Genomic DNA, 27,406 nt, shown 5'->3' with positions numbered 1-27,406 from the left:
ACATTTAGGCTATTGGACAAAATGCAGAGGCATGAGATTGAAGGTGATTTAGCAGTTTGCATTAGAAACTGGCTTTCTGTAAGATGGCAGCGAGTGCTGGTTATTGGAAAATATTCAACCTGGAGTCTTGTTACTAGTGATGTGCCACAAGGATCTGTTTTGGGACCATTACTGTTTGTCATTTTTATAAACGATTTGGATGCAGACAGAGGTGGATGGGTTAGTGAGTTTACAGATGACACTAAAGTTGGTGGAGTCGTGGACAGTGTGCAAAGGGATCTTGGTGTCCATGTTTATAGATCCCTGAAAGTTGTCACCCAGGTTGGTAGCGCTGTTAAGAAAACATAGAGTATATTAGGTTTTATTGGCAGAGGGATTGAGTTACGGAGCTGTGATGTCATGCTGCAATTGTACAAAATGCTAGTGCGGCCTCACTTGGAACATTGTGTACAGTTCTGGTCACCCCATTACAGGAACAATGTGGAAGTGTTAGAAAAGGTGCCAAGGAGATTTACCAGGATGTTGCCTGGTCTGAAGTGAAGATCTTGTAAGGAATGGCTGAGGGACTTGGGTCTGTTCTCATTGCAGAGAAGAAGGCTAAGAGGAGATTTAATAGAGACCTACAAGATGATCAGAGGATTAGACAAGTTGGACAGTGAGAATCTTTTTCCTCGGATGATGATATCTGCTTGTCCAAGGGGGCACAGCTGCAATTTGAGAGTGATAGATTTAAGACAGATGTTAGAAGCAAGTTCTTTACTCAGAGAGTGGTAAGGGTGTGGAATGCCCTACCTGCCAATGTAGTTAACTCAGCCACATTAGGGGCATTTAAACGACCCTTGGATAAGCACATGGATAATGATGGGATAATGTTGGGTGGTGGGCTTAGATTAGTTCACAGATCGGCGCAACATCCAGAGCTGAAGGGCCTGTTCTACACTGTATTGTTCTATGTTCTATGTCCTATGATTCCTGAGTGAGTTTTATAAGGAATTCATAAATGTGTTGGTGGAGCCACTTTTGGGGATGTATAGCTATTCATACTCACAGGATTGTCTTCTGCCCTCTCTTAAGGAGGCTAATATCTTCCTCATTTTAAAGAAGGGGAAGGACCCCGAAGAATGTGTCTTATACAGACCAATTTCGTTGTTGAATGGAGACTTTAAAATTCTGTCAGAGGTGCTGGCCCTGAGGCTGGCAAATGTGTTGCCCTATATTATATAAGAGGATCGGACGGGATTTATCAAGGCTTGTAGTTCCTTCAACAATATCAGGAGGGTACTGAACATAGTGCAGGTATGCCAGCAAAGATTGATCCTGGGTTTGATGGTCTCCCTAGACACGAAAAAGGCGTTTGACCGGATAGAATGGGCGTACCTGTTTGGGGTCCTAGACTGCTTTGTTCTGAGGTGAGCGTTTGCTAATTGGGTGGCGGTGTTGTATAATGATCCTAAGACGGCAGCCATCACAAATGGTACTAAGTCAGATAACTTTAATATCGGGAGAGGTACTCGACGGGGGTGTCCGATGCTAGATATGTACAACTATTCATATTGTCATGATTGCCTCCTACCATCCTTAAGAGAGGCTAATATCTCTCTTATCCTCAAGAAAGTGAAGGCCCCGGAGGACTGTGCTTCTTATACACCTACCTCGCTCCTAACTTCTGATTTTAAAATTTTGTCTAAGACTCTGAGATTGAGGTTGGAAAGGGTTTTGCCCTCTATTGGTAAGGAGGATCAGATGGGCTTTATATAGGGTTGCAGATCCTCTACTAATGTTAGGAGTTTGCTTAACATAATTCAAGTGTGCTGGCAACGATTGGTTCAAGGGTTGGAGGTCTCTTTGGACACAGAGAAGGCATTTGATCTGGTGGAATGGCTATTTTTTTAATACCCTAAAGCGGTATGGCCTGGCTGGAGTGTTTACTAGATGGGTAAGGGTCCTTTACAATGGTCCTCTAGTGGCGGTTCTCACCAATAGTATAAGGTCTGATCATTCTAACATTGGTAGGAGCAGTCGGCAAGGCTGCCCCCTTTCAACTTTGCTTTTCACATTGGTGATTGAGCTGTTGGCGGAGACCGTTCACGGGGACTCTAATATCGCTGCCCCAAAGGTGGAGTCAAAGGTGTATAAGATCACACTATATGCGAATGATGTTCTTATTTTCCTCTTGAACCTGGCAGTTTCGGTGCCTTATTTGATACTATGTATTAATTCATTTGGCTTTTTAGATTAGATTAGATTACTTACAGTGTGGAAACAGGCCCTTCGGCCCAACAAGTCCACACCGCCCCGCCAAAGCGCAACCCACCCATACCCCTATATCTATCCCTTACCTAACAACTACAGGCAATTTAGCATGGCCAATCCACCTGACCCGCACATCTTTGGACTGTGGGAGGAAACCGGAGCACCCGGAGGAAACCCACGCAGACACAGGGAGAACATGCAAACTCCACACAGTCAGTCGCCTGAGGCGGGAATTGAACCCAGGTCTCTGGCGCTGTGAGGCAGCAGTGCTAACCACTGTGCCACCGTGCCGCCCGTTTTCTCAGGTTACAAGATCAATTTTTCAAAATCAAAAGCGATGCCTATGTGGGGTCTTCGGGGAATATCGGACGTTGAAGGTGGGTTCCCCCTATTTGGTTGTCTTTGTTACCCTGGTTTTGATCAGTTTTTCAAAGCTAATTTTGTTCATTTGTTTGACAAGACCTTCAAAGATGGGGGGGCCCTTCCAATATCATGACTAGGTCAAGTTGCTCTTATTAAAATTAATGTTCTTCCTCGCTTATTACACCCTCTGTGAAGGCTTCCCTTGCTTTTTCCTAGACAAATGCTTTGGAAATTACATGGTTGGTTTAGTTATTTTATTTGGCACCGTGAGTGGCCCCTTATCAAGCTTACGGAATTGCAAATGCCCCAGGGGTGGGGAGGAGTGGATCCCCCGGACATCAGAAGATATTAATTGAACTTCCTTCTGTCTGTTGTGAGTGACTGGGCCTGTGGGGACATGGCTGGACATTAAGGCCTCCCAGGCAAAGTGTCCTGTTGTATCTGGACAAAATGAAGTCAGTTACGGAACATTGCTGTAATCCAATAGTTATTAATAGCTTTTTGTTGTCATAATGTTATATTTTTGTGTTTTTGCAATTTTATAATTTTGTAAAGAAAGATTTTTTAAAAATAAAAATGTTAAAAAACACACACAACACCAGGTTATACACCAACAGGTTTATTTGGAAGCACTACCTTTCAGAGCACTGATCCTTCATCAAGTAGATACCAGATGAGGGGACAGCACTCCGAAAGCTAGTGCTTCCAAATAAACCAGTTGGCCCTGAACCTGGTGTTATGTGAATTTTAACTTGTCATGAAAATAGTGTTCAGACGGATGTGGTAACAGCACACTCAAAAAGCATGTGTGTGTGTATACAGGCACACCAACCCCCTGTAAGTGTACAGGCAAAGTGACCCCCTGTGTGCGTGTGTGTGTATATATATACAGGCACACCAACCCCCTGTAAGTGTACAGGCAAAGTCACTCCCTGTGTGTGTGTGTGTATGTACAGGCACACCAACCCCCTGTAACTGTGTAAGTTTCACTTTCTGTTTACTTCTTTCCCATGAAAATGCTGCTTCAAAATCCTACAATGATTCTTTATCCATTTTCAAATTTCTCGCCAATTTACCAACATTGTTCTGAAGGTCAAATTGCAGCTTTTAAACCTGGTTCCTGGCTGACCTGTTTTTGCTTTGTAATCAAAGACCTTTGAAGCAAAATTAAGTCATGATTGAATTAGGCCCCTTTAGGAATCGATACTTTATTGATCGCTGTAGTCGGTGGGGGCTGGCAGATGAGAATTGGGAAGATGTCAATAGTTTGCAGACTGTCCTTATGATGTCTGAAGCTCAGGGTAAGAGGAGATAGCTGGTGAATTGAGGGTAATGTTACTGGATTATTAATCCTGAGGACCAGGTTCATGATCTAATGACACTGATTCAAACCTCACCATGTAGCTGCTGCAACTTAATCAGGGCTCTTGTGCTACAGTATTAGTGTCCCTACTTCCAGAACAGGAGGCCTGGGTTAAAGTCCCACTTGTTTGCTTAAAATATGTCCAATCTAATTCCCTCCTGCAAGGAACTTCTCATTCTCCCTGTGTTGATGACATTAAATTCAGGTTTGGTCGAGTGGTGCACTGAAGCAAATGGCCCCCTTGCCTCAATTTCTGAGCTTAGGGAGGAGCTGTCTTGTAGGCTCAGAGATATCGGAGCTTAGGCTCTCGCTGTGGCCAGGAAAATGGATTTTGACATGGCAGCATAGTGGCTGTGCCTGCGTGCTAGCAGAGTGACATTACTAAATCACGCACCGTACCTGCCATGCTCATTTAATTCTCCCATCCACTGCCTCAATGCACCCCTCATCTACTGCACATTGTATTTTCCCTTTTTCAATTATTACCTCTGCCTCAAAATCACTCATGCAAACTGTCTCCAGAATTTGTTGTGGTTCTGTTCGCTGAGCTGGGCATTTGTGTTGCAGACGTTTCGTCCCCTGTCTAGGTGACATCCTCAGTGCTTGGGACCCTCCTGTGAAGCGCTTCTGTGATCTTTCCTCCGGCATTTATAGTGATTTGAATCTGCCGCTTCCGGTTGTCAGTTCCAGCTGTCCGCTGCAGTGGCCGGTATAATTCCCAGCTCGGCGAACAGAACCACAACAACAAGCACCCGAGCTACAAATCTTCTCCCAAACTATCTTCAGAATTTATATACTGCTATTGGAATCCTTTCCGTTTGCATAGTGTTGTGGAGGAAATGTTGACAGGAAGGGCCCTTGGTTCAATATCTCTGTCTTGACAATTAGTAGTCACCCTCCTGAATCTCACCTTCTGTACCTCGCTTTCCTGTATCTCATCTTTCTGTATCCCCTCTTCTTGTATCACACCTTCCTGTGTCTCACCTTCCTGTATCCCATCCTCCTGTTTCCAACTTTCCTGTATCGCATCTTTCTGTATCCCACATTCCTGTTCCTCACCTTCCTGTTCCTTACCTTACTCCATCCTACATTCCTGATCCCGTATCCTATATCCTGCATTCGATATTCTTGTATTCTACCTTCCTGCATTCTATATTTCTGTACCTCACCCTCCTGTACTTCATTTTCCCAATCCCACCTTCCTACATCCTATTTTTCTGTATCCCATGCCTTGACAAAGTGGACATAAAAGATTCTATGACACTCCCACAAAGAGTAGCAAAGGAGTTCACTGGGTTAATATTCACCTCACTGTTTGCAAATGTAATTAAGATGGCTTATCTCTTTATTACCACAATCCCCCCCTCAAGATACTTGCAGTGTACAGGGATACACTACAGGAGTTCTTGGATGGTATTCTCAGTGTCAACCATCTTCAGCTGCTTCTGCTACCATCAAGAGATCAGAGATAGGTGTTTGATAATGATTGCAGCATTCAGTTAATAATGAGGCATCCTTGCCTGTGTGCTGCCAGCATTCAGTCATATTATACTGCATCTACCGAACAGCAGGTGATTGGCAGGGAATTCTGCAGTAAGTAACTCATCTCCTGCATCCCAAAACTCTGTCCAGCATCTACAAGGCACAAGTCAGGAATGTAATGGAACATTGTCCATTTTCCTGATTGGTAACTGTTCCAACGTTCAAAGTTAAATATCACCCAGTACAAAACATCCTGCATGTCACCCTATTCATTGCCTTCAACATTGTCTCCCTCTATCACTTGTGCACAGTGGCAGCAGTGTAATACTTCTAAGATGCACTGCAGTAACTCACCAATCTCCAACAGCATCTTCCAAACCTTCGATCTCTCCCATCTTGAAGGACAAGGGTAACGGATGCAAGGGATCATCACAGTTCAATATATTCACTGTTTCCCCAGAGCATCGAGGGATAGGCAACAAACACTCTACATTAACAGAAAAAGCTGGAGAAACTCAGCAGGTCTACAGCATGTTTGCAGAGAAAGCTGAGTTAATTTTTTTTTTCTCTTCATAGATACTGTTAGTCCTGTTGAGTCTCTCCAGCAATTTGTTTTTGCTTCAGATCATCAGCATCTGCTGTTTTGTTTTTATGAAGATAATGCAGTAGAACCTGCAGCAACAGGGGGCAATGGTGAGGGGGAACATCTGGAGCAGTCAAATGCACTCTTGCGGGAAAAGAAAGTGTGTTGTTGGTGGAGAGGCCTGACGAGAAGAAAGAGCACAAAGACAAAGTAATTTCTTAGCCCAACATGACCCACACAGTCAGATCATGCATGTATATCTGTAATTCCCCTTGCTAGTCGTTGGAGATTGATTTGGCCGATATTGGGGATAGTTGGACTGTCCTACGAGGAGGGATTGTTTTGATTGGGCCTGTATTCACTAGAATTTAGAAGACTGAGGAGGGATTTAGTTGAAATGTGTAAAATTCCAACAGGGCTAGACAAAACAGGTGCAGGGAGTATTGGTTGGGGATCTAGCACCAGGAGTCACAGTCTCAGGATTTGGTTAGACCTTCAGGATTCTGTTGAAAGGTTTCTTCAGTTAAAAGGTAGTGAATGATCACATCGGGATAGCAGAGCAAGCTCAAAGGGCAAAACATCTCAATTTCTGTATTTAATAATCTAACATCCACGAAATAAAGAAGCCCTGCTTCATGATCTTTGGGCTTGTCATGTGTTCAAATCGCATGTTACAATAAGATGAGATAAATAGAGTAAGAGAAAGTGAGTATTTTAATGTAAGGCTTTAAGATGTCTTCAGGGTGTCTCAGAAACACTTCACAACCAGTTAAGTTCCTTCTGTGGTGTTGCTGTCATGTAGGCAATTGGAGGAAGTCTCGCCTGTGACTCACTGAATTGCTCCAAGGTGCATCATCTCACAGCTGTCTGAGATAAATAAAACACAGCAGAACTATTTGCGTCTTTTTTTTTCTCCCAAAACCGTTTATTAAATAACATCTCGAAACTGTAAAACGATAAAGATTATTCAAATCAGTACAGGATACAGAAAGTGCGGAGCTTGACGGCTCGAGAAGGAAACTGTACATTGATACATTAATCAGAGTGGTGGCTAAAACACACAAGTGAAAGAGATGGCATCCCTCGGCCTGGATCTGGCCAGACTGCTTCATAACTCATTGTTCTACAACACACTCAGACTTTGCAAAAGGACTGCTGTAAGGTCACAGACCCAAAATGCTAATTCCGTTGCTCTCTTGACAGATGCTGCCGAACGATCCCACCTTATATTTATTTCTGATTTCCAGCATCTGCCACACTCGGCCTTTACTGAAAGGCTTCTCAATTTAGCCGCACACCGTATTTCTTAAGGCCAATCTTGCAAAAAAATGGCAGACGTTTTATTTTGGAAGACTAAGCTATATGAGGTGGCAGATCAATGGAGGCAGGGCTGATCTCTCCCCACATTGCACTGGGTTTTTCTCGAGTCTGCCATACATTGGTGAGAAGCCAGGATGAGGTTTGGACAGTGGGACAACCTGTTTGGCATCAGCTTTCCAAACAGGGAGGCACATTGGTCATTTTCACACGTTTAGTCTGTACTTCAGAAAGCGGTGTTGTTTCCATTAGAGATTGACTAAAGAAGCAGCATCGACTGGGGGAGAATCAAACTGGCTAACATAGCAGCTGAGAGGAGTACATGAATGGGGACAAGGCAGGGAACAGATGTGTGGAGCAAGGGCAGAAATAGAGAGTTGGGGAAGAACTGAGTAAAGCCAGTTGTGATCTTCAAGCTAAAGAATGAATTAGGTTGGATGCAGGTTTGTCAATGAAATGGGCTAGAGAGCAGGCTGATAACAGCGAGCAAACTGGAAGGATCAACGAAGAGGGCAAGACAGGACACAATGGGAATGGATGACTGAAAATGATCACCTACACGATTCTGAGGTTATCGAAACAGTTCGTGTTAATGAGAAAGATGCTGAAAATGATATTTACTACAATTACAAAATGAACCCAGCTCCTCTGTAAAGTTTGTCCAACAACTTTGCACCAACTCAAAGGGACAATTTGCTTTGTTGACTATCTGCCTCCCCATGAGACAATGCCCACTCCATCCCTCAAACCTAGGCACCTTTCACCCTGACAGAGCTGAAAATCCCTACACAACCTAGAACTAGCATTTGAATGAGGGATTAATCAACCTGTAGCTACATTGCTGGGCTTCTGTATCACAAGTCTCACAGGCTCTTCTTTTTGATTAGACAAGTTGCCCACTTTCCCTTCATTTCCTTTGCAATTGCAGAATAAGAGAAAAGAGGTGTTTGGTCTGATGTGAGTAGTGTCCGTTCGGGAAGGAGTGAGGGAGCCATCTCATAATACCAACACTGCACTGTGACTTTATTGCTCAAAGTGTTAAACACAGTTATTTCAGAGATAAAATAGAAAAATCCGTGTTTTAAGGAAACAATATAAACCATTAAAAGGCAAATTGAAACAAATTCAGACATGACATGTGCCAGAAAACCAACCAAAGACTGATCTGAAACAGTCCTAACCAGTACTATGCCATCAAACTACCTGAACCAATTCCATGGGAAATATCAAACTATCTTAACCGACTCTATGCTAATCAAACTATCCTAACCTGCAACACACCAAATAATTAGTTTTTTATGAACCACCAGCACTGTGGCAAATTCCAAACCTGCCTAACAAGCATCATAATCAAGGTGTCTCAACTGACACTGAATCAAATACCAAATTCCTACCAGTCCCAAATATCAACAGCTATACTTGGTTATTATGACAGCAATATCAAATCATCAGTAACCTGCACAAAACTAATCATCATCCCAGGCGCACTTTTCCAAATCTCAAACTTGACCAAGACCGTGCCAACTAATAAACATTTCTTAAAAATGTTGTGACATTTTTTTGTTAATTTTCCCACCCAACTCTGAACCAAATCAATTTATGGTCATTAAGGTTCCTCATAATCCAGACCAGCTGCATTGGAGGCTGCATATCAAATTCTCTTGGGTAACAACATATGAAATATCAAAATCACAGAATTGATGCCCTGCTGAATATGTTTGCACAAAACAGCCAGATTTAATTACTCAGCAGAATGTAAATACAGAGGACATCAATGGGTTGTGTTCATAGGTCAATGTGTATACATCCTGGACGCGAACAGCACTGGGTTGAAGGCTCAGTTGCTGCATACTGAGGCAGCAGCGCCTGGAGCTGTGCTGATGTCTGCACAGACAGCGGTGATTAAGCTCGGCTGATGTTCTGCATTTGCACACAAAGCTGCTTTATCCTTTGACAGTCCTGAGGAACCTCTTGATTGCTGATATCAACATCACTACACAGCTCCTTACTGACGGACCTTTTCAAATGCTTCCTGTGACCCCTGATGGGCTGAATGTCTACGTTGTGAAGCAGAGCCAGTTTCCATGCTGCTTCAATTTCATACCTTTCACATGAGTGCTGTCCCAACAGGTCAGAACCCAGATTCCTCACATGGTCAATTAATTCTTCACACACTATTCCAAGGCACATAGTGTGATTGCAAAGAGTTGCACAGTTTCTGAGGGAGGTACCCTCCTGACATGGTGTTTGTGCTTTGGTGTCTGAACTTACCCTTTGACCAGGTACCACATGTAGTGATTTATTTGAACGCAGAACCAGCATTCTTCCTACCACTGTGACCTCTTCAGCTGGAGTCACAATATTCGGGTAAATTACACCACATACGATGAGTGAAGTAACCAGTGAAATTTACCACAGGAGGTCACACTGGGTTGGGGAATAGGAGGTGAGAAAAATATTCAGGAGCAGAGGAAGGACAAGTTAACAAAAGAAGGATTTTGTTCACCAAGATCTTGAAGTGATTGCTAATTAACTGCGATTTAAAACATAAACTGGCCTCCGACACAAGATGTGACCTCTTAACACTGGTAAATGCAGCCCAGCTGAGGTCTGTTTACCTAAAGCAGCCTGTGAAATGCCGAACTTCACACTGCACACAGTCAGGGGCAGCAGCACTTGGCAATGGATTTTAAATGCACTGAGATCTAAACGCCTGCTAAACAATAGCCTAAGCTCAATTATCACCATCTCACACTAATCACACGATAAATACTTCACATATACTGTACACTTGGACTGCAACTTGACCAAACCAGAACCTGACAGTATCAGAGAATGAAAATTGAACGGGGCAGGGTGACCATGAAGAAGTAGGAAATGGGAGATGATCACTGCTCAAATATGAAGATGAAAAGGATTTGAATTGATCACACTAAATGAATGTGCTAAAGGGTTTTTGTATTGTTTTATCACAGGCAAATAATTACTTTTACTTGTCAATGTGTTTCAGTGAGAAAATCACAGTCTCCTCCACAATTACACACGCCTACTGGCATTAAGTGGAGCTTAACTTCTTCCAGCCACTTCTGAGTGGTGCAGACAGAGAGATTCAAATTGAGAATAAGTGAACAGTGCACAGGAATGCAGGAACTAGGAGCACGTGGGTACTGCAGCAAGTTAATTGCTTTCACCTTGATGCTGAGAGCAGGTGAATTCCAACAGCCAATCTCAAGATGAGTCACTGCTTCAATATGGCACATGTTTAGTGGTAGTCACTGTCTGCTGTGATACAGTGGGTAGCACTCCCACCTCTGAGTCTGACACTTGTGGATTCAAGTCCTACTCCAGCAACTGAATCACATTGAGCTCCAGCTATCTTTCGGATGAGATGGGCCTGTCTTCCCTCTCAGATAAACATGAACGATCCCATGGCACTATTCAAAGAGCATCTGAGACCTGACCAGTATTTGCCTATTAACCAATACCTAAAACAAAGGGTGTGGCATTGTTTGTGGGAGCTTACTTTGTCCAAATTTGCTTCTGCATTTCCTACATTACAACAGTGACTAGCTTCAAAACCAACTTCATTGATTGGAAGGTTCTTTGAGGTAATGAAGTGCACCATTTAGTGTCTTCTTTTTGTATTTATAATTTACTTTTCAATGATCAGAGCTCCTGTATTCTATTGGCTCAGGTACCTCAAAATAAAATCCCGTCGTGACAACATTCATCCCACATTAGCTTCTCTACCAGGACGAGGCAAAGGTCAGGCTTTTTTTTTGACTGATTGATTAATTTTGAAGTTTCAGTCCAGTCAGAATATAAAACCTGCTGCATGCACATTGAGTGGAGTCTCTAGCACTTTACCACATCACAACAATTTCCTCTTTCTCTATAAAGTAACATTCTTATCACCTGTGAATGACTATCAACATTTTCAGTAACTTGCAGATGGTTTGACCATTGCATAATATAAGTACAGTGAGTAGAACTGATTAAGGGGTTGCATCTGAGAAAAATGACAGAAAAGTCCCTTTGCTTCCTCTTGCAACATTAAACTCAAATATTGAGGTGGCGTGTGATCAGAATATGAAACTGTTAAACTCTCTCTTTCCCATGTTGTAGCATAAACAATAAAATCCAACTCAAACCCAACCCAATATAGATAGCCCTCACAACTTCCATAAGGTATGTAACGCTGGGTGTGTCAATGACTTACAATTTAGGCATGGTTCGTCAAATCAAGTAAAATCGTGGGGCTGTTGGAGTAGTAGGAACAATGGGTAGAGAGATGTGAATGGTTAAGTGAAAAGGTGTTGGATGGGTGGTTGGATAGAGGGAGTTTGAAGGAGAGTGCTGAGCCACTTACACTAGAACACAAAACAGCACCAAGCTCCATAGTGGGGAAGTTTGTTCTTTCAAAACTAGGTCAACTCTTAACAGAGTACCTGAAATTGTAGTCAGTGATAATGTCAGTGGTAAAGCAGTTACAGGTATCCAATTAAGTGCAATTAAATGATATTTTGCTGAGGTGTACTGTCACCAACACACATCAATAAATTTCAACGCATTGTAAGGGCTCACAGGCAGCACCTGTCAGCAGGAATGTTTGTCCTGTGCACAGCACCCTTAGAATTGGTTTAGAAGTTCCACTTGTGATGGCCATCTCCAGTCTACTTCACCCACCCCCCCCCAACAAAATTCATTAAATATAAATTCATTTTCCTTCTTCTAGAACTATACAGTTAATGTTTAGCTCCTCAAGTGCTAGTCCTATTTATTAAATGCATAAAGATTGTCGTACTACATAACTAACAAGAATTCAAGAATCATCAGCGTTATATATCAGGCTATCAAGACCAACAGAGTCACTCAATGCAATAACCCTTACGCTGGCAATTTAACTAAGTATGGCTTCATAAAGTGAAGTTAATGTGTTTCTATCCTTGTCAATCTAGTTTAATAATTAAAAAATTCAGCTTCAACAATCAGTCAAACAGACTTAAAAATTTGCATTCTGCCCATGAGGGGACACATCTACCATTGATGTATGTGCATCTGTTTTTTATGATATAATCGATATAATGCAGACATACAAAATGCATGATCTCCTACCGATCTAGGCACAATAAATCCCCAGAATCTTGCTGCACTCATATCACAATTCGATTATTCAGTATGGATGTTGTGAAGGTTTCTACAAAAGTTACATCTCCTTCTTCTAACCAAACATTGGCTGTAATTATCATTATATGAGCATATCTTTCCTGGGGTCAGATGGGTTCATTTGGCTTGTCATCAGCTAAGTCATTCCGTAAGATTGCACTCATCAACTACTCTGCATCGAACCTGCATAAGAATTAGCTTAATATTGACAATTAAGATAAATCAATAAAAGTACAATTTTGCAAAAAACAGTCTAATTCAATCTTGAAAGGTTTGTTGTAGGTATTAATCAACTTTCAGACCATTGGCTCAGTATCAAATTTAAGGATGAAACCATTAAGATATGAATTTAGCAACTGCGCAGGCCTCAGTGCTGGGCAGCAGTAGGCCATGAGTTAATTTACATTCAATGCAGGCAGTAATGAAATGAGGGAACTCCAGGATCGTCATGTTAAATCATTTTGTAAATGATTTAACTCCTTTCTCCAAGCTAAGGGTACCATTTTGCCAAGATTAAAGATGGGCGGGAGGGACATCAGGCTCAACGTCTGACGTCTCCTTCAATAATGATCGACGTCATCAATAATTCATGGCATTAGCTGGGGGGGGGGGGGAGAAAAGTACTCATTTTAAACACCAAGTTCATCCAGCACTTTCCATAAATGGACAAGTCCCTATATTGGTGGCAGTGACCCAGTTGTCAGTGAGTACTGTAAGAGATTAGAGAGGGGAACAACAACCGAGTGCATCAGTTAAATCTGCAATGTTACATTCACTTAACTTGTAGAAGTAGGACATTTAGCCTTAGGGTTAGATGAGTAAAAGGTAAATTTAAAAGCATGAATATCTAGGGGGAGTTCATGTCTCCAGACTGTCTACTTTCATTCTAATAGAAGATCCATTCGAATTCCTGGACAATCAGCATTAGCAGTGTTCATGCCACCTCTCCATGTTTCTACAGATTTCACATTAATATTTCTGGAGGAAATTTAATTCCTGAGACCGATTATTGTGACGAAATGTTTTCAATGTTTGTAATGACCTTCCTCGTGGAATGGAACAGCAGGAAACCCTGAAATTAGTTAAAACATCGACTTGACACTAACATGAAGCATGTCTGGATGCCTTTGGAGGGATTAATTAAGATGGAGTGAATGGTCTTCCACATCTCCAATTCGTTTGAGATTCTTGTGTTTATACATTGCTTCCAATGCTTTCAGTTTTATATATTTAGTTTCATTGATTACTGGTGAGCAATTATGTTGAATTTTATTAGTATATAAACATTTAACATGCCTATCTGATATTTTCTTCAAAAGGACTAACTCCCATTAAAGTAGTGAAAAAGATCACCTGCCATAACCTCACAGCAATATCATAGTGTTTGACAAAGGATATATTGAAGAAAACTGTGATTAAGAAACCAGTTTGATGCTCATGGCATGTATTGGGCCTCAGGAGGTTAATATAATTAGCTTTCACTGAACCTGTGAACACAACAGTTACAGTTTGGTATGGAGATGAGCTTAAGTGTTGAATAATTTTGCTGAAAGAAAAATCAGGGCCTTACTGCTTAAATCTCATCAGAAGAGCAGAAGGAGTTACCTGAAACACAGCTATTGGAAATGAGTTTGAGAATTTCCCCTTCAAATACAACTACAATGGAACACACACTGGAATATTCTTCACTAAAATACCTCAGGCTATAGCAATATCTTAATAAAGGGGCAGTTTCTAAACTTGACAACCTAAACCTAGATCAGAATAATAAAAGATTTCCACAATAATGATAAGCAGTCACTTTAAGAATCCTTTTTTCCAAGACTATATTATGGAGTATAAATGACCTTCAAATGAAATCAAGGCCAGTGTGTCAATCAATAAATGTCAACAGCTCATTCAGACCTTCAACAATGCAACCAAGCTATCCTCAAGTTGAAATGAATCCCCAACTGGACAAAAAAAGGACCATCTCCAAAGCAGATGAAAGCATGGTGCTGGTGTTCAGAACAGATGTGGATTACACCCAGCTCCTCCCACTGGTAATCCTTTTATTAATCATTCTACCCACTAAAATAATTGTTGATTCCTCATGATCATTATGGTCCACCTTCAATCAGTGTTGCTAAAAACGCAATAAAACCTGGAGTAGGTGTTACCGTTACTCTGGAATACTTGTTAGACACACGAATATTAAAACTGTATTCCACACAGTAAGAACTATGAGGTTACTTCATCACCCTTTGATGCTTCCAACTGGAAGGTCAGACTTAGAATGTGTGAACAACGCAATTGTTGCCTTTCATGCTTATTATTACTGCTTGAGCACAAACTGAAGGCAATGTTAACAGAATCCATTACATCATACTGCCAAATTGATGAAATATCCTCCTAACTACTGAGACACTCTTAGCCACTAACTCTTATAATTAGCACTACTCAATTAAAAATCCAATGTTCCTATATTCAATAATTTAAAAAAAACTTCAGCTTTTATCTTTCATGAAGTCTGCCTTCACATGGAGGTCCTCAAGGACATCTCGCAGACACCCCAGTCTGCGCACAGATTTCAGATCAGGCCTGTGGGTAATTTAGAATTTTCCATCGCTAGAACCTTCAAAAGAATCTTATTTAGCACTCTCTGGTTTTCCCAGGATTCCAACAACTAACTATTCAGTCCTGTCTTTTGTGTAAGGAGTTCAGGATGAAATTAAAAAAAACCCTGAACTCACTTGTTTTGACCTGAATTGGCAACATTCCGCAGAAATAAAAATTCTGATTCCCGATCCTTCTATTCAAAGAGAAAAGGGCCCTAACATCTCCACGCCATTCTTCTCTCGACTTCCATTAAGCCTTTCTTTGTCGGAACAAGACATAACAGAGATGTTTTCTGCCTCTTCTCAATCCCTTCCGAGACCCTCTATTTGCCTCCAGAACTGAGGAGACATCGTTCTCGATAAGAGCGTTTACAAGTGATTATTCCAATTCTGGGCTTTCTCATGCCTCACAAGATGTCATCATAGTCCAGTAGCTTTGAATGCTGCCTGGATTTCCAGAGTCTATACAGGCGGAAGTCAAAGTATGTCTCGATCATCCGCTTCCCTGTAATTCAAAATAACAACCTACAGTAAATGGGTCCAACATAGACAGTGCTCGAAACATTAACAGTAAAACACAACCAAAGTTTTTTTTAGATCTTGTCATTCTTATTACTTGGCAATCAGGAAGTCTGCACTTTATGATTTTCTTCATTCAGGGCTCCACTAAACCTTTGGAAACTGTCGCTTCAAAAACTTTCTAATGCCCGTTTTGAGAGAACAAGAAAATCACAACATCCCTTGTGTTGAAATCTCCAATGAAGCTATTAAGCCATCTGGTCCTCCCCCTTACAATCCCTATGGCCCCTCCATGCTAATTCAGTTTTCAAACTGTGATCTCAGAACATCCAAGGAATCCGTAGCTTTGAATCTCCGATCAATCACTCATAATGGGATAATGATAGCCTTCAGGAAATGTTAACAAAGACCTCCAAGCAACTGCCTGAATAGATGGTTCTTACCTACATTCTTACCTACACCAGATGACCTGCTAATTAAAGTTGTCCAGTAATCAGTGCTTTCCTAACAAGATATTGCCAATCACATTCAAGTTTGGGCAGTATTGTGACTTAGTGGTTAACATTGCTACCTCACAGCACCAGGGACCTGGGTTCCATTCCAGCCTCGGGTGACTATCTGTGTGCAATGTGCACTTTAGAACAGATCATAGAATCCTTACAGGGTGGAAGGAGGCCATTCAGCCCATTGGGTCCACACCGACCCCCAACCGCTACCCTATTCCAGTAATCCTGCGTTTCCCATCATAAACCCACTTAATCTGCACATCCCTGGGCAATTTAACAAGGCCAATCCACCTGATCTGCACATCTTTGGACTGTGGAAGGAAAGTGGAGCACCTAGAGGAAACCACACAGACACTGGGAGAATGCTCAAACTCCAGACAGACAATCGCTCAAAGGTGGAATCAAATCCAGGCCCTGGTGCCGTAAGGCAGCAATGTGAGCCACTGAGCCATTCAATGTCTACTTGGTGTTCTTCCCACAGTCCAAAGATGTGCAGGTTAGGTAGATTGGCCTTGCTAAATTGCCCATACTGTGCAAGGATGTGTGGGTTTGCCATGGGAAATGCAGGGTTACAGGAATAGTGTTGGCAGTGGGTCTAGGTGGGATGCTCTTTGGAGGCCTGGTGTGGACACGATGGACTGAATGGCCTGCTTCCACACTGTAGGGATTTCTATAATTCTGTGATTATACGAAATATAAAGACCATGGGATTTAAAAATAAAACTTCAGACTTTGGTAGTTATGTAAACCTTACCTGCTCTTCAACAGTGTTTATATTTACTCCATCAATTTGTGGCTCCCGAACTGGAGGGTCAAGCCCTTGGACATTGAAACATAGAAAATAGGAGCAGGAATAGGCCACTTTGTCCTTAAGCCCAACTAACGCAGTACCCTGTTAGGGTACTCAGATCTAACTCAGTACCCTGCTTCCACTTTCTCTGCATATGCATTGATCCCTAACTGCTATATCCAACTCTATATTGAAAACATTCAACGCTTTGGCCTAACCTACTTCCTGCAACAGAGAATTCCGCAGGCTCACCACTCTCTGCTTGAAGTAACTTCACTTCATCTCTGTCCTAAATGGCCTCCTCTGTACCCTTAGACCGTGACCCTGAGGTCTGTTTGTCCAAATGAGCTGGGTGAGTTCTGTTTTCCTGTGTGATTCATACTCAATCTCTTCCTTCTGCAGCAATCATGGCATCAATCACAAAGGACGGTTGGCATCGTTATCATGCCCCATTTCCTATCTTAAAGATCTGTGTGCCCAAAATCTAGCCGAGTGTTTGTTTGGCATCACTGTGGTCGAGGTGTTTTATTTCTCTCCCTCATGCTCAGATCGGGTTTCGTAAAATAAGAAAAAAATCGTAAATCTAAGCAAAAATCTTTCAGCTATACAAACCAACCGGCAATAATTTTACAAAAAGAACAAACCTTCCATTTATTAGCTCGTGAGAGTGAACATCTCTACCATGAGACATGTTTTGAAAAGCCTCAATCCTCTGAATATTTTCTCTGATGAACACTGAAGGATTTGCTATGCTTTTGAGAGAACAGGATCACTTCATTCATACCTTGTGCTGAAAGCTCCAACGGAGATTCAAAGGATATTCGGTGAGGAGTCATCAAGGTAGCTAAGCTCCGAAAAAGCTGAAAGCAACAAGCAATAACTTCAATGTGTGAAGGACATGGAGTACACAAGCCCAAAGATACAGTTCCTGAGAACGTGTCACCACCAGCTCACAAACTATCTAAGTCCGCGGTCCGTTTAGATCTACAGATGTTAAACAGTTAAAATAATTATTGTTTACAGGCCCACAGAAGTGTTCCTTTCACAGACAAGATCCCCATTAATGACACAGGATGTTCACCTCTTGGTGGAAGGTCATAGAGAAGTACAGCACAGAAACAGACCCTTCAGTTCAACTTGTTCATGCCGACCAGCTATCCTAACCTAATCTAGTCCCATTTGCCAGTATTTGGCCCATATTCCTCTAAATCCTTTCTATTCAAACACCCATCCCGATGCCTTTTAAATGCTGGAATTGTATCAGACTCCATCACTTCCTCTGGCAGCTCATTCCATACCCGTACCACCCTCTGCGTGAAGAAGTTGCCCCTGAGGTCTCTTTTATATTTTTCCCCTCTCACCTTAAACTTATGCCCTCTAGTTCTGGGCTCCCCAGCCCAGGGAAAAGACTATCTATTTATCCTATCGATTACTGCCCTGAATTGCAGCACAAGCCCGAAATCTTGATGAAAGGGGAGATTCAGCTGTTTGTTGTGTACTCATCAGGACAAATGCAAGAATGCTACATTTCAAATGATCACAACAATTTACCCTCCAGAAGAAAAAGGTGTTGACTGCTTAGCCAGTTGAGTCTGATTGGCCGAGGCATGGCCTTGGAGAAAGCAACAGGGCTCCCCAAGCTCCCAGGTATTTCAAAAAAGATACAAGGTTCGAACACAGTTCGCTTGTCTATGCGGAGAATGTGTCAGTGTGTGAATGCACATCGTCTCGAGTGAGTTTAAATGAATCACATTATAAGCTGTACTCGTTACTTTAGATCAGGCATTAGCATAGCTATAACTGAATGTAGTCAGGATTATTCATCGAGGTGCTGCTTACTGGTGCAAGAACATCTAATGGTAGTCATTATGTTTTGGATTCTGTAGGTGTGGATCAGTTGAATAGGCTCCATACTGTGTCTCGAGTGTGGTGCTGGAAAAGCACAGCAGGTCAGGCAGCATCAGAGGAGCAGGAGAATCAACATTTTGGGCAAGAACCTTTCATCAGGAACCTGATGCAGGGCTCTAGCTTGAAATGTTTATACTCCTGCTCCTCAGATGCTGCCTGATCTGCTGCGCTTTTCCAGCACCACACTCTCATCACTGGTCTCCAGCATCTGCAGTCCTCACTTTCTCCCAGTTGACTTTATAATGTGTCTGTCTATTATTAGATGTGCTTCCATAATTGGAAGTATGTTACAATGCAAGCTAGTCGCCTCAATCAAAGAGATAGCTGGTTGCTAATACTGACTCCTCTCTTCAGCATTATTTTGTACACTGGACTGACTGATCAGACGCAATCTTTGCAGAGACTTTGTTCAGTAACTATATAAATGAGGACGATGGGTGGCATTTGTGGGAGTTGCAGATCCAGAACAAAGAAAGAGATAATCTCAAAAACACAGGAAGACGGAAAAGAGGACAGAGCCAGAGAGAAAGATATGGGAAGGGAGATGACCAACCTCTTAAAAGAGAGAGGAAGACAGAGACCAAGGAGGCAGTGAAAACATGCTTGAAGAAAAGTATGGACTGAATTGTCAGAGAGAGATACTTTGAGAAGGACAGGGCGAGAGGCAACTTTCTCAATGAAAGAAAGAGATGGACAGAATTCCTAATCTACCAGCACTGTATTCAAATGACATTTTTAAATCAGAAAATGCAAATTTGGTCCTAAACTGGCCCTTTGCAAAACTTAATCACCTAGTCTCACTTCCTCGTATTTTCTCTGTAATCCTTCCAAATATTGCCTCTTCAGATAATCATTCAACATTATTTCAAGTGAATCAGCCTCAGGCAGGCCATTCTACATCCTAAACCCTTGCAGATTAAGAACAGATTCCCCTCCTGTTGCTGTAGCCTCTTTTGATAATCATCTTAACCTGCGTCCTCTACGTCCAGATGCTTCCATCAGTGTAGTGGATGTGGGTACACTTACAATATTTAAAACACATTTAGATAAATTTATGAATACATTAGCAGGTGGGATTAGTTTATTCTGGGATTATGGTCAGCATGGACTGGTTGGACCATGAGTCATTTTCCATGCGGTATGACTCTATCTCAGGATGCAGTTCTTGGCAAAGGGCCAGTGCAAATCCATAAGCTTCTATCCCACAAAGACTGAATTCAATGAATTCCAAATGAAGACGAATACATTTTTACAGGAGATGGGTAACAAAGGTTACAGAATCGAAGTGCAGTTAAGATACAGATAACAGAATGTCAGAAGAGGCTTGTGGGTTGAATGATCTATTCCTGTTCCAGATAGAGAAAGATACAGTGAGAAAGGAATAAACAGAGATGAAAGGAGACACAGCAGCGTAGGCAGAGAGGGAAAAGACAGTGAGGAAGAAACAGACTGAGACAAAGGCGTTTAGAGACATGTAGGAAGACACGTAGGAGATAGCAGAACAATCACACAGGGCTCAATCGAGAGACAGGCAGAAAGACAAGCAGGTTGCAGGGTCATGCAGAGAGAGAGAGAGATGTCAAGTCAGAGATATGCAAAAAAGACAGTGGGCAGAGAAAGATAGCCAAAGACAGACATAGAAACAATAGTCTGTGAAGTTGTAGGCTGACAAATGGTGAGTGATATTGAAATGACATAAATACCAGGTAATGACCATCCCCAACAAGAGAGAATGTAACCATTGCCTCTTGACATTTAATGGCATTATATCTTTGAATCTCTGCTAACAACATCCTGGGAATTATCACTGACCATAAACAGATCTAGATTAACAACATAAATTCAAGAGCAAGTCAGAGGCGAGGAATTCTGCAGTGACCGATTCACTTTCTGACCTCCCAGAGCCTGTCCAACAAGGCACAAATCAACAGCGTGATGGAATACTCCCAATATGGCCTGGAGAAGTGCAATTCCAACTCAAGAAGCTTGACACTATCCAGGACAAAAGCAGCCTGTTTGAATGGTACTATCTCCAGATATCCACTCCCTCCACCACTGATGCTCAGTCCACCAACACTCAGTAGCACCAGTGTGTACTAGCTACAAGATGCACTGCATAAATTCAGCAAGGTTCCTTTGACAGCATCTTTCAAACCCATGTTACTTACCACCTAGTTGAACTAGAGTGACTTATTCATGGGAACACCACCACCTGCAAGTCGCTCTCTAAGCCACTTGCTATCATGACTCAGAAATATATCAGCATTCCTTTTGCGTGTTTGGGATCACCCTCCCAAATTTCACTGGTGGTCTACCTACAGCAAGGGGATGACGGCAGTTCAAGAAGACATCACATCACCATTTTTTCCAGGGCAACTGGGGATGGAAAATCAATACTGGTCGAGTGACTCTGTGACACCCCATAAAGAAATTTTAAAACAAGACAGAAATAGACAGGCAGACACAGGATCAGTGAGATTTATATATATATATATACATATATAAGAGAGAGAGAGAAAAAGAGATGTTTTATATATATCTCTACATAATAGATACATATACTATATATTATAATATAGATATATCTATATATAGATATCTTAGAGAGAAAAAAAGAGAGAGAAAGAAAGAATCAAAAGACAGAGAGAAATAAAGTCACGGAGAGTCAGGTAAAAATCAGAACGACACAGACATGGTGATAAGAAATAGACACAGACAGAATATCATACGAAGATCGAGGCAGAAAGAAATGCAGCAGCTAAGGAAATCAACAGAGAGGGATCACCCTAAGGAGGCAGAAGAGAGAGTTTGTGAGAGAGTCGGAAAGATCAAAGAAAGCAGAAATAAAGAGACGGACTGAAACATAATAGAATTGCTGAATTCTCAGTGGACAAACACAAAAAGCAGTCAAACAAAGGAAGAAGAATAGAAGGTGGTGGACAAGGGAGAACGTGTCAATCAGGTAGTTGAAAATCTGCTTGTAGATTAAGTGGCTGATGAGATCCTTTTATATCCCGTAATAGTACCATCACCTGAGGTGTTAAAAGTTAAAAGTACATTACTCGCAAAATGTGTTTATCTCTTCTTCCCAATTATCTTCACAATTGGACAAATGTCATGTGCCTGTTGCTTGCAGCAAAGCAAATCACTTTATCTTCAGGGTGATCTGGACAAGACTAAATTGACTATTACAATTGCCTTTCCTTTGGGTAATTCAAAGAAAACAAATATAAAATGTAGATTTAGAAAAGGAGTCACGTCTTTAACCTTAACAACTCAGACTTATTGATCACATTTATGATCTTCTCAAAAGTAGGCTGCTTTGTCAGTCAGGTTTATCAAGTGTTGCTGATCAATGATGGATCATACATCACACAGCAGCAGAAATGGAAAAACCTGCAGGCACTCAGCAACAGACAGGTAGATCAAATAAACAAGGATTGTGGCTTGCTTGCTTCGAGATTACCACCAATGCTGCAAGTCTCCACACGAGCACATATGGAGGCCATTTGACACATCATGGCTATGCTAGCTGTGGAAGAACGATCCAATCAGTTCCACTCCCTTGCTCAAGGCCATAGCCGCTGCAATTTTTTTTTTGATGTTCACGAATCTAACTCCTTTTGGAAGCCTCTGCTGAATGTGTTTCTAGCATCCCTTCAGACTGTGCATTCCAGTTCAGAACAACTCATGCATAAATTAAATTCTCCTCACACCCTCTCTGGTTCTGATCTAGTTGTCAGTGGAAACTCTCTTAGGAATATAGGAACAGGAGTAGATCATTCAGCTGGTCAGGACAACTCTGCCATTCAACAAGATCATAGCTGATCAAACATGTTTGTTGCCTTTTACCCATACTATTTCCATACTTTTACACTACTGACAATCAAAAATGTATTAACCTCTCCTTTAAACACAAAGACTGAGCTTCCCCAGCCCTCTGAGGGAGAGAATTCCAACGATATACCATTTCCTAAATTTAAAAAAAACTTGTTCTCATTTCAGTCCTAAATGATACCTCCCTTATTTTTAAACTGTGCCCTCTGATCTAAACTCTCCTCCTAGGGAAAACATCTTACCTGCATCTACACTGTCTATCTCTAAGTATTTGTAGGTTTCAATGAGATCACTTTGCACTCTTTGAAACTCCAGAGAATATTGGTCCAATTTACCCATTGTCTCTTCATAGGATAATCCTGTCATCCTAGATACAGGTCTGGTGAACTCTATCAATGACAATAACTTTCCTGAGGGTAAGGAGACCAAAACGGCACAAAGTACTTTAGATGTGGTCAGACCAAGCTCCTACACAATTGAAGCAAGACCTCACTACTTCTGTACTCAAATCCTCTTGCAACAAAGGCTAACATTCCATTAACCAGCCTCATAGTTTGCTGTATTTGCATATCAGCCTTCAGTGACTGATTAAGACACCCAAATCCCTTTTTATGTCAAACCATTACAACTTCTTACTATTTAGGAAATAAGCTGTACATTTGTTCTTTCTACCGAAGTGGACAACCTCACCCTTTTCCACAATATTTTTTGCCTGCCATGTTTTTGCCTAGTCACTAAACCTTCCTGTAAACATTTTACATTTTCCTCGCAACACACTTTCTTGCTTAGCTTTGCATCAGCTGTAAATCTTAATCCATCTAATTTGGTTCCAGCTCCAAATCATTGATCAGTGAACAGCTATGACACAAGCACTGATCCTTGCAGTACACCCTTAGTCAGAGCCTGCCAATGTGAGAAAGACCCATTTATTCCTACTCTCTTTTATTCTGCCTGCTAGTCAATCCTTAATCCATGTCAGTCCATTACCTCGTGTACCATGTGCTTTAATTTTGCTAAACAATCTCCTGCGGGAAACTGATCAAAAGCCTTCTGAAAATTCAAATATCTAGTGACTTCCCTTTATCAATTTTGCTGTTACAATCTGAAAAAAAACCTTACAAATTTATCAAACAGAATTTCCCATTCGCAAATCCATATTGACTATGCTTAATCAGATCATATCGTCAAGTTATCTATTTATCACTTCTTTTATAATAGATTATAGTATTTTCCTTACTATTGATCTAAAACTAACAGGTCTCCCTGTCTGTTTTTATCCTTTTTAAAATTTTTTTCCAAGAGTTTTTCCCCTTATTCTTTCCTTAAGTGAATGGGTGACATTTGCTACGTTCCTAGCAGTAGGAATCATTCCAGAATCAAAGGAACTTTGGAAGACAATCACAAATGCGTTGACTATCTCTACAGCCACCTTCTTCAACACTCTGGGATATAGTCCCAGGGAATTATTAACTATCAGTACCATTAATTTCTGCAGTACAACCTTCTTACTAATATTAATTCCCTTTGATTATTCTTAGACTTTTGGATCTCTATTTCTGAGAAATTTCATGAATCTTCCTCAGTAGAAATAGGTGCAAAGTAATCAGTTAGCTATTTCTCTATTCCCCAATATAAATTTGTCTGAATGTGTCTGCAATGGATCCATATTTGTTTCAGTCAAACACTTCCCTTGTATGTATCTAACAAAGGTTTTACAGCCTGTTTTACATTTGTGGCTAGATTGTATTCATATTCTGCTCTCACTTTCTTTGTAAATCTCTTCGTCCTCCTTTGCTGTATTCTAAAAACTTTCCAGTTCTCAAATTTATAATTATTTCAGGCCACTTTTCCTTTAATCACATACAATTCTTAACTTCTTGTGTTAGCCCCAGTTGACTGACCTATGATGAGTTTTTGCACTTTAAAGTTATGTATAGTTGATGTAAATCAGATAATAGTTCCTTAAAGACTGTCTATTACCCATTTACAATCATACCTTTTAATGTATCTTCCTTATCCATCTCAGCCAACTTGTACCTCATGCTTTCATAATTTCCTTATTCAAATTTAACACCCTCTGCTTCAGATTGAACTATCTCACTTTCAAACATAATGTAAAATTCTATCAAGTTCAGAAAAAATTCACAAGGATGTTGCCTGGGTTGGAGGGTTTGAGCTATAAGGAGAGGTTGAATAGGCTGGGGCTAACCTCCCTGGAGCATCAGAGGCTGAGGGGTGACCTTATAGAAGTTTATAAAATCATGAGGGGCATGGATAGATTAAATAGTCAATGTCTTTTTCCCAGGGTAGGGGAGTTCAAAACTAGAAGGCATAGGTTTAAGATGAGGGAGGAAAAATTTAAAAGGGACATAAAGAGCGACCTTTTCACACAGAGGGTGGTGCGTGTAGAGGAAATGGTGGCGGCTGGGACAATTACAACATTTAAAAGGCATCTGGATGGGTATACAAAGGGGAAGGGTTTAGAGAGATATAGGCCAAATGCTGCCAAATTGGACTAGAATAGGATATCTGGTCAGGATAGATGAGTTGGACCAAAAGATTCTGTACATCTTTACGACTCTATTAGATTGCGGTCATTTAATTATTTTAAACAGCCCCTTTTATTGTACATTACTAGTTCTAAAATTGTCTGTCTTCTAGTTGGGTCTTCAATTTGGTGCTCTAGAAAACTATCCTAAGACATTCCATAACCTCATCCACCACACTTTACAACTCAATTGCTTTATCTGGTCGATGTGCAGATTAAGTCACCCATGATAATTGTATTGTAATTACGACAAGCTTCTCTCAACTCCTGGTTGATACCATGCCCCCACTATTTGGTGGCCTTTAAATAATTCCAGCCAATGTCAGCTGGCCCTAGCTATTTCTCAGCTCTACCCAAACAGATTCCATACATTGTTCTTCTGATCTAATATCCTCTCTTACTACTGTACTGATCCTATCCTTTCCTATGAAGATAACTCCCATCTCCTTTCTCTTCTTGTCTGTCTTCCTAAATGTCAGATATTCCTAAATACTCAGCTCTTAGTCTTGGTCACCATGCAGCAATGTTTCAATCATAGCAATTAGATTATAACCACTTACCTTGTTTAGATCATCTACCTTGTTGTAAATGCTGCACACATTCAGGCTGTTAACTTTGTTTTTCCACATCATTTCATATTTAAGGCTTAATTGATGCTCTGCTTTATATCTCCTTTGCAGCTTTTCCACTCCCGGTTACCAGATCAACTTTCTTCAAAGTTGGGACAGCCCTCAAATTCCCATTGCATTGACAAGCTAGTTTAAATCCACCCTAAGAGCCCTTGATCATTTCACTGTAAGAGCATCAGTCCTACTCCTATTAAGATGCAACCTATTCGTCTGCCATGGAACTGGTTCCAGTGCCTCAGAAATCCAATGCCCTCCCTCCTGCACTGGTTCTACACATTGTCCTCCTAACCTTATGCTCACTACTTTATGGCACTGAGAGTAATTCTGTGATTACTGCTCATGAGGTCCTACTTTTTAATTTCCTAACTCACTAAAATTTTCTTTCAGAACCTCACCCTCATCCTGTTCTTACCTATGTAGTTAATGCCAGCGTGACACTTCTAGTTGATTCCCGTTACACAGTACAATGTTCTGCAGTTGCTTCACGACATCCTTGACCCTGGCATCATAATGCTAATACACTATCCTGGAATCATATTCATTGTCACAGAAACACCTGTCTGATTTCCTCACTATAACTCTTCCCTTCTTCTTTCTCCAATCCTCTACACTGAGATGCTCTTGGTTTCTTAGGCATGCCTCTGGCTGGACCTCCTGAGGAACCAATGCCTTCACTAGTTTCCAAACGAGAATACTGATTGCCAAATACGATAAACTCAAGAGACTGCTGCACCACCTGCCTTGTTTTCTTAAGACTGCCTGCTCGTCACCCATTCCCTTTCTCCTCTCCATTTCCTACACCTACCATCCATGTAAGCTTCTGTCTCATGGATATACAGCAATGACCACAGCTGCTCCTCAAGTTTCAAAACCCTGAGAATCGTCTTGGCAGAATGTGCTTGTCTGGAGAACATGACATGTCCACGATTTCAAACATACCACACAAAGCACACTCTACTTAGAAATTCTTCAACTTAGAAATTATATGTTACCTTTAGAATAAGTATAAATTTAACTTAAGTAACTTACATTAATTTTATTTTCCTTCTTTTTTCTTTATTATTTATTTTATCTTGACTAAATTTAACTTTACTTCCCTTTGGCTAACACCATTTACAATGCACAAGTCAAGCGTGTGATGGAATACTCCCCACTTGCCTGGAAGTGTGAAAAAGTAAAAATAAGGACAGGGCAAAATCAAAGCGAGTTGAAGATGTAGCAAGAATGATAGAAGTAAATCTTTTCCACACAGCAAGAATCCATGCCTGGAAATGTGATGGAGACAGGCTCAATTGAATTATTCAAGAGGACATTGGATAGGCATCTGGATAGTGATATTGGGAAAAGACAGGAGATTGGCACAACCCAATAGAACCTTTTCAGGTACAATGAGCTGAATGGGCCCTTCCTCCATTATAACAATTCTGAGTGCAGCTCCAACAACACTCAAGATGCTTGATACCTTCCGGAACAAACTGGCCCACTTGATTGGCACTATATGTACAAACATCCACTCCCTTCACAACCCACACTCAATAGTCGCAG

General features: G+C 41.2%; 1 protein-coding gene across 1 annotated transcript in view; it reads right to left on the bottom strand.

Annotated features, from left to right (window-relative positions):
• Positions 1–6,945: 6,945 nt before the first annotated feature.
• The window catches only part of LOC140469675 (NMDA receptor synaptonuclear signaling and neuronal migration factor-like), a 109,628-nt gene continuing 89,167 nt past the window's right edge, over positions 6,946–27,406 (bottom strand). The window contains exons 15-16 of the mRNA XM_072566417.1: positions 17,724–17,799; positions 6,946–15,629 (exon numbers count right to left, since the gene is read on the bottom strand). Of these exons, the coding sequence (XP_072422518.1) occupies positions 15,532–15,629; positions 17,724–17,799 (174 nt within the window). The 3' untranslated portion in view covers positions 6,946–15,531. The remainder of the gene's footprint in view (positions 15,630–17,723; positions 17,800–27,406) is intronic.

The sequence above is a fragment of the Chiloscyllium punctatum genome, chromosome 49 (genome assembly GCF_047496795.1).
Source record: "Chiloscyllium punctatum isolate Juve2018m chromosome 49, sChiPun1.3, whole genome shotgun sequence".
NCBI lineage: Eukaryota > Metazoa > Chordata > Chondrichthyes > Orectolobiformes > Hemiscylliidae > Chiloscyllium > Chiloscyllium punctatum.
The sequence above is the reverse complement of the archived record's forward strand: the minus strand, read 5'-3'. Positions and strand labels throughout refer to the sequence as shown.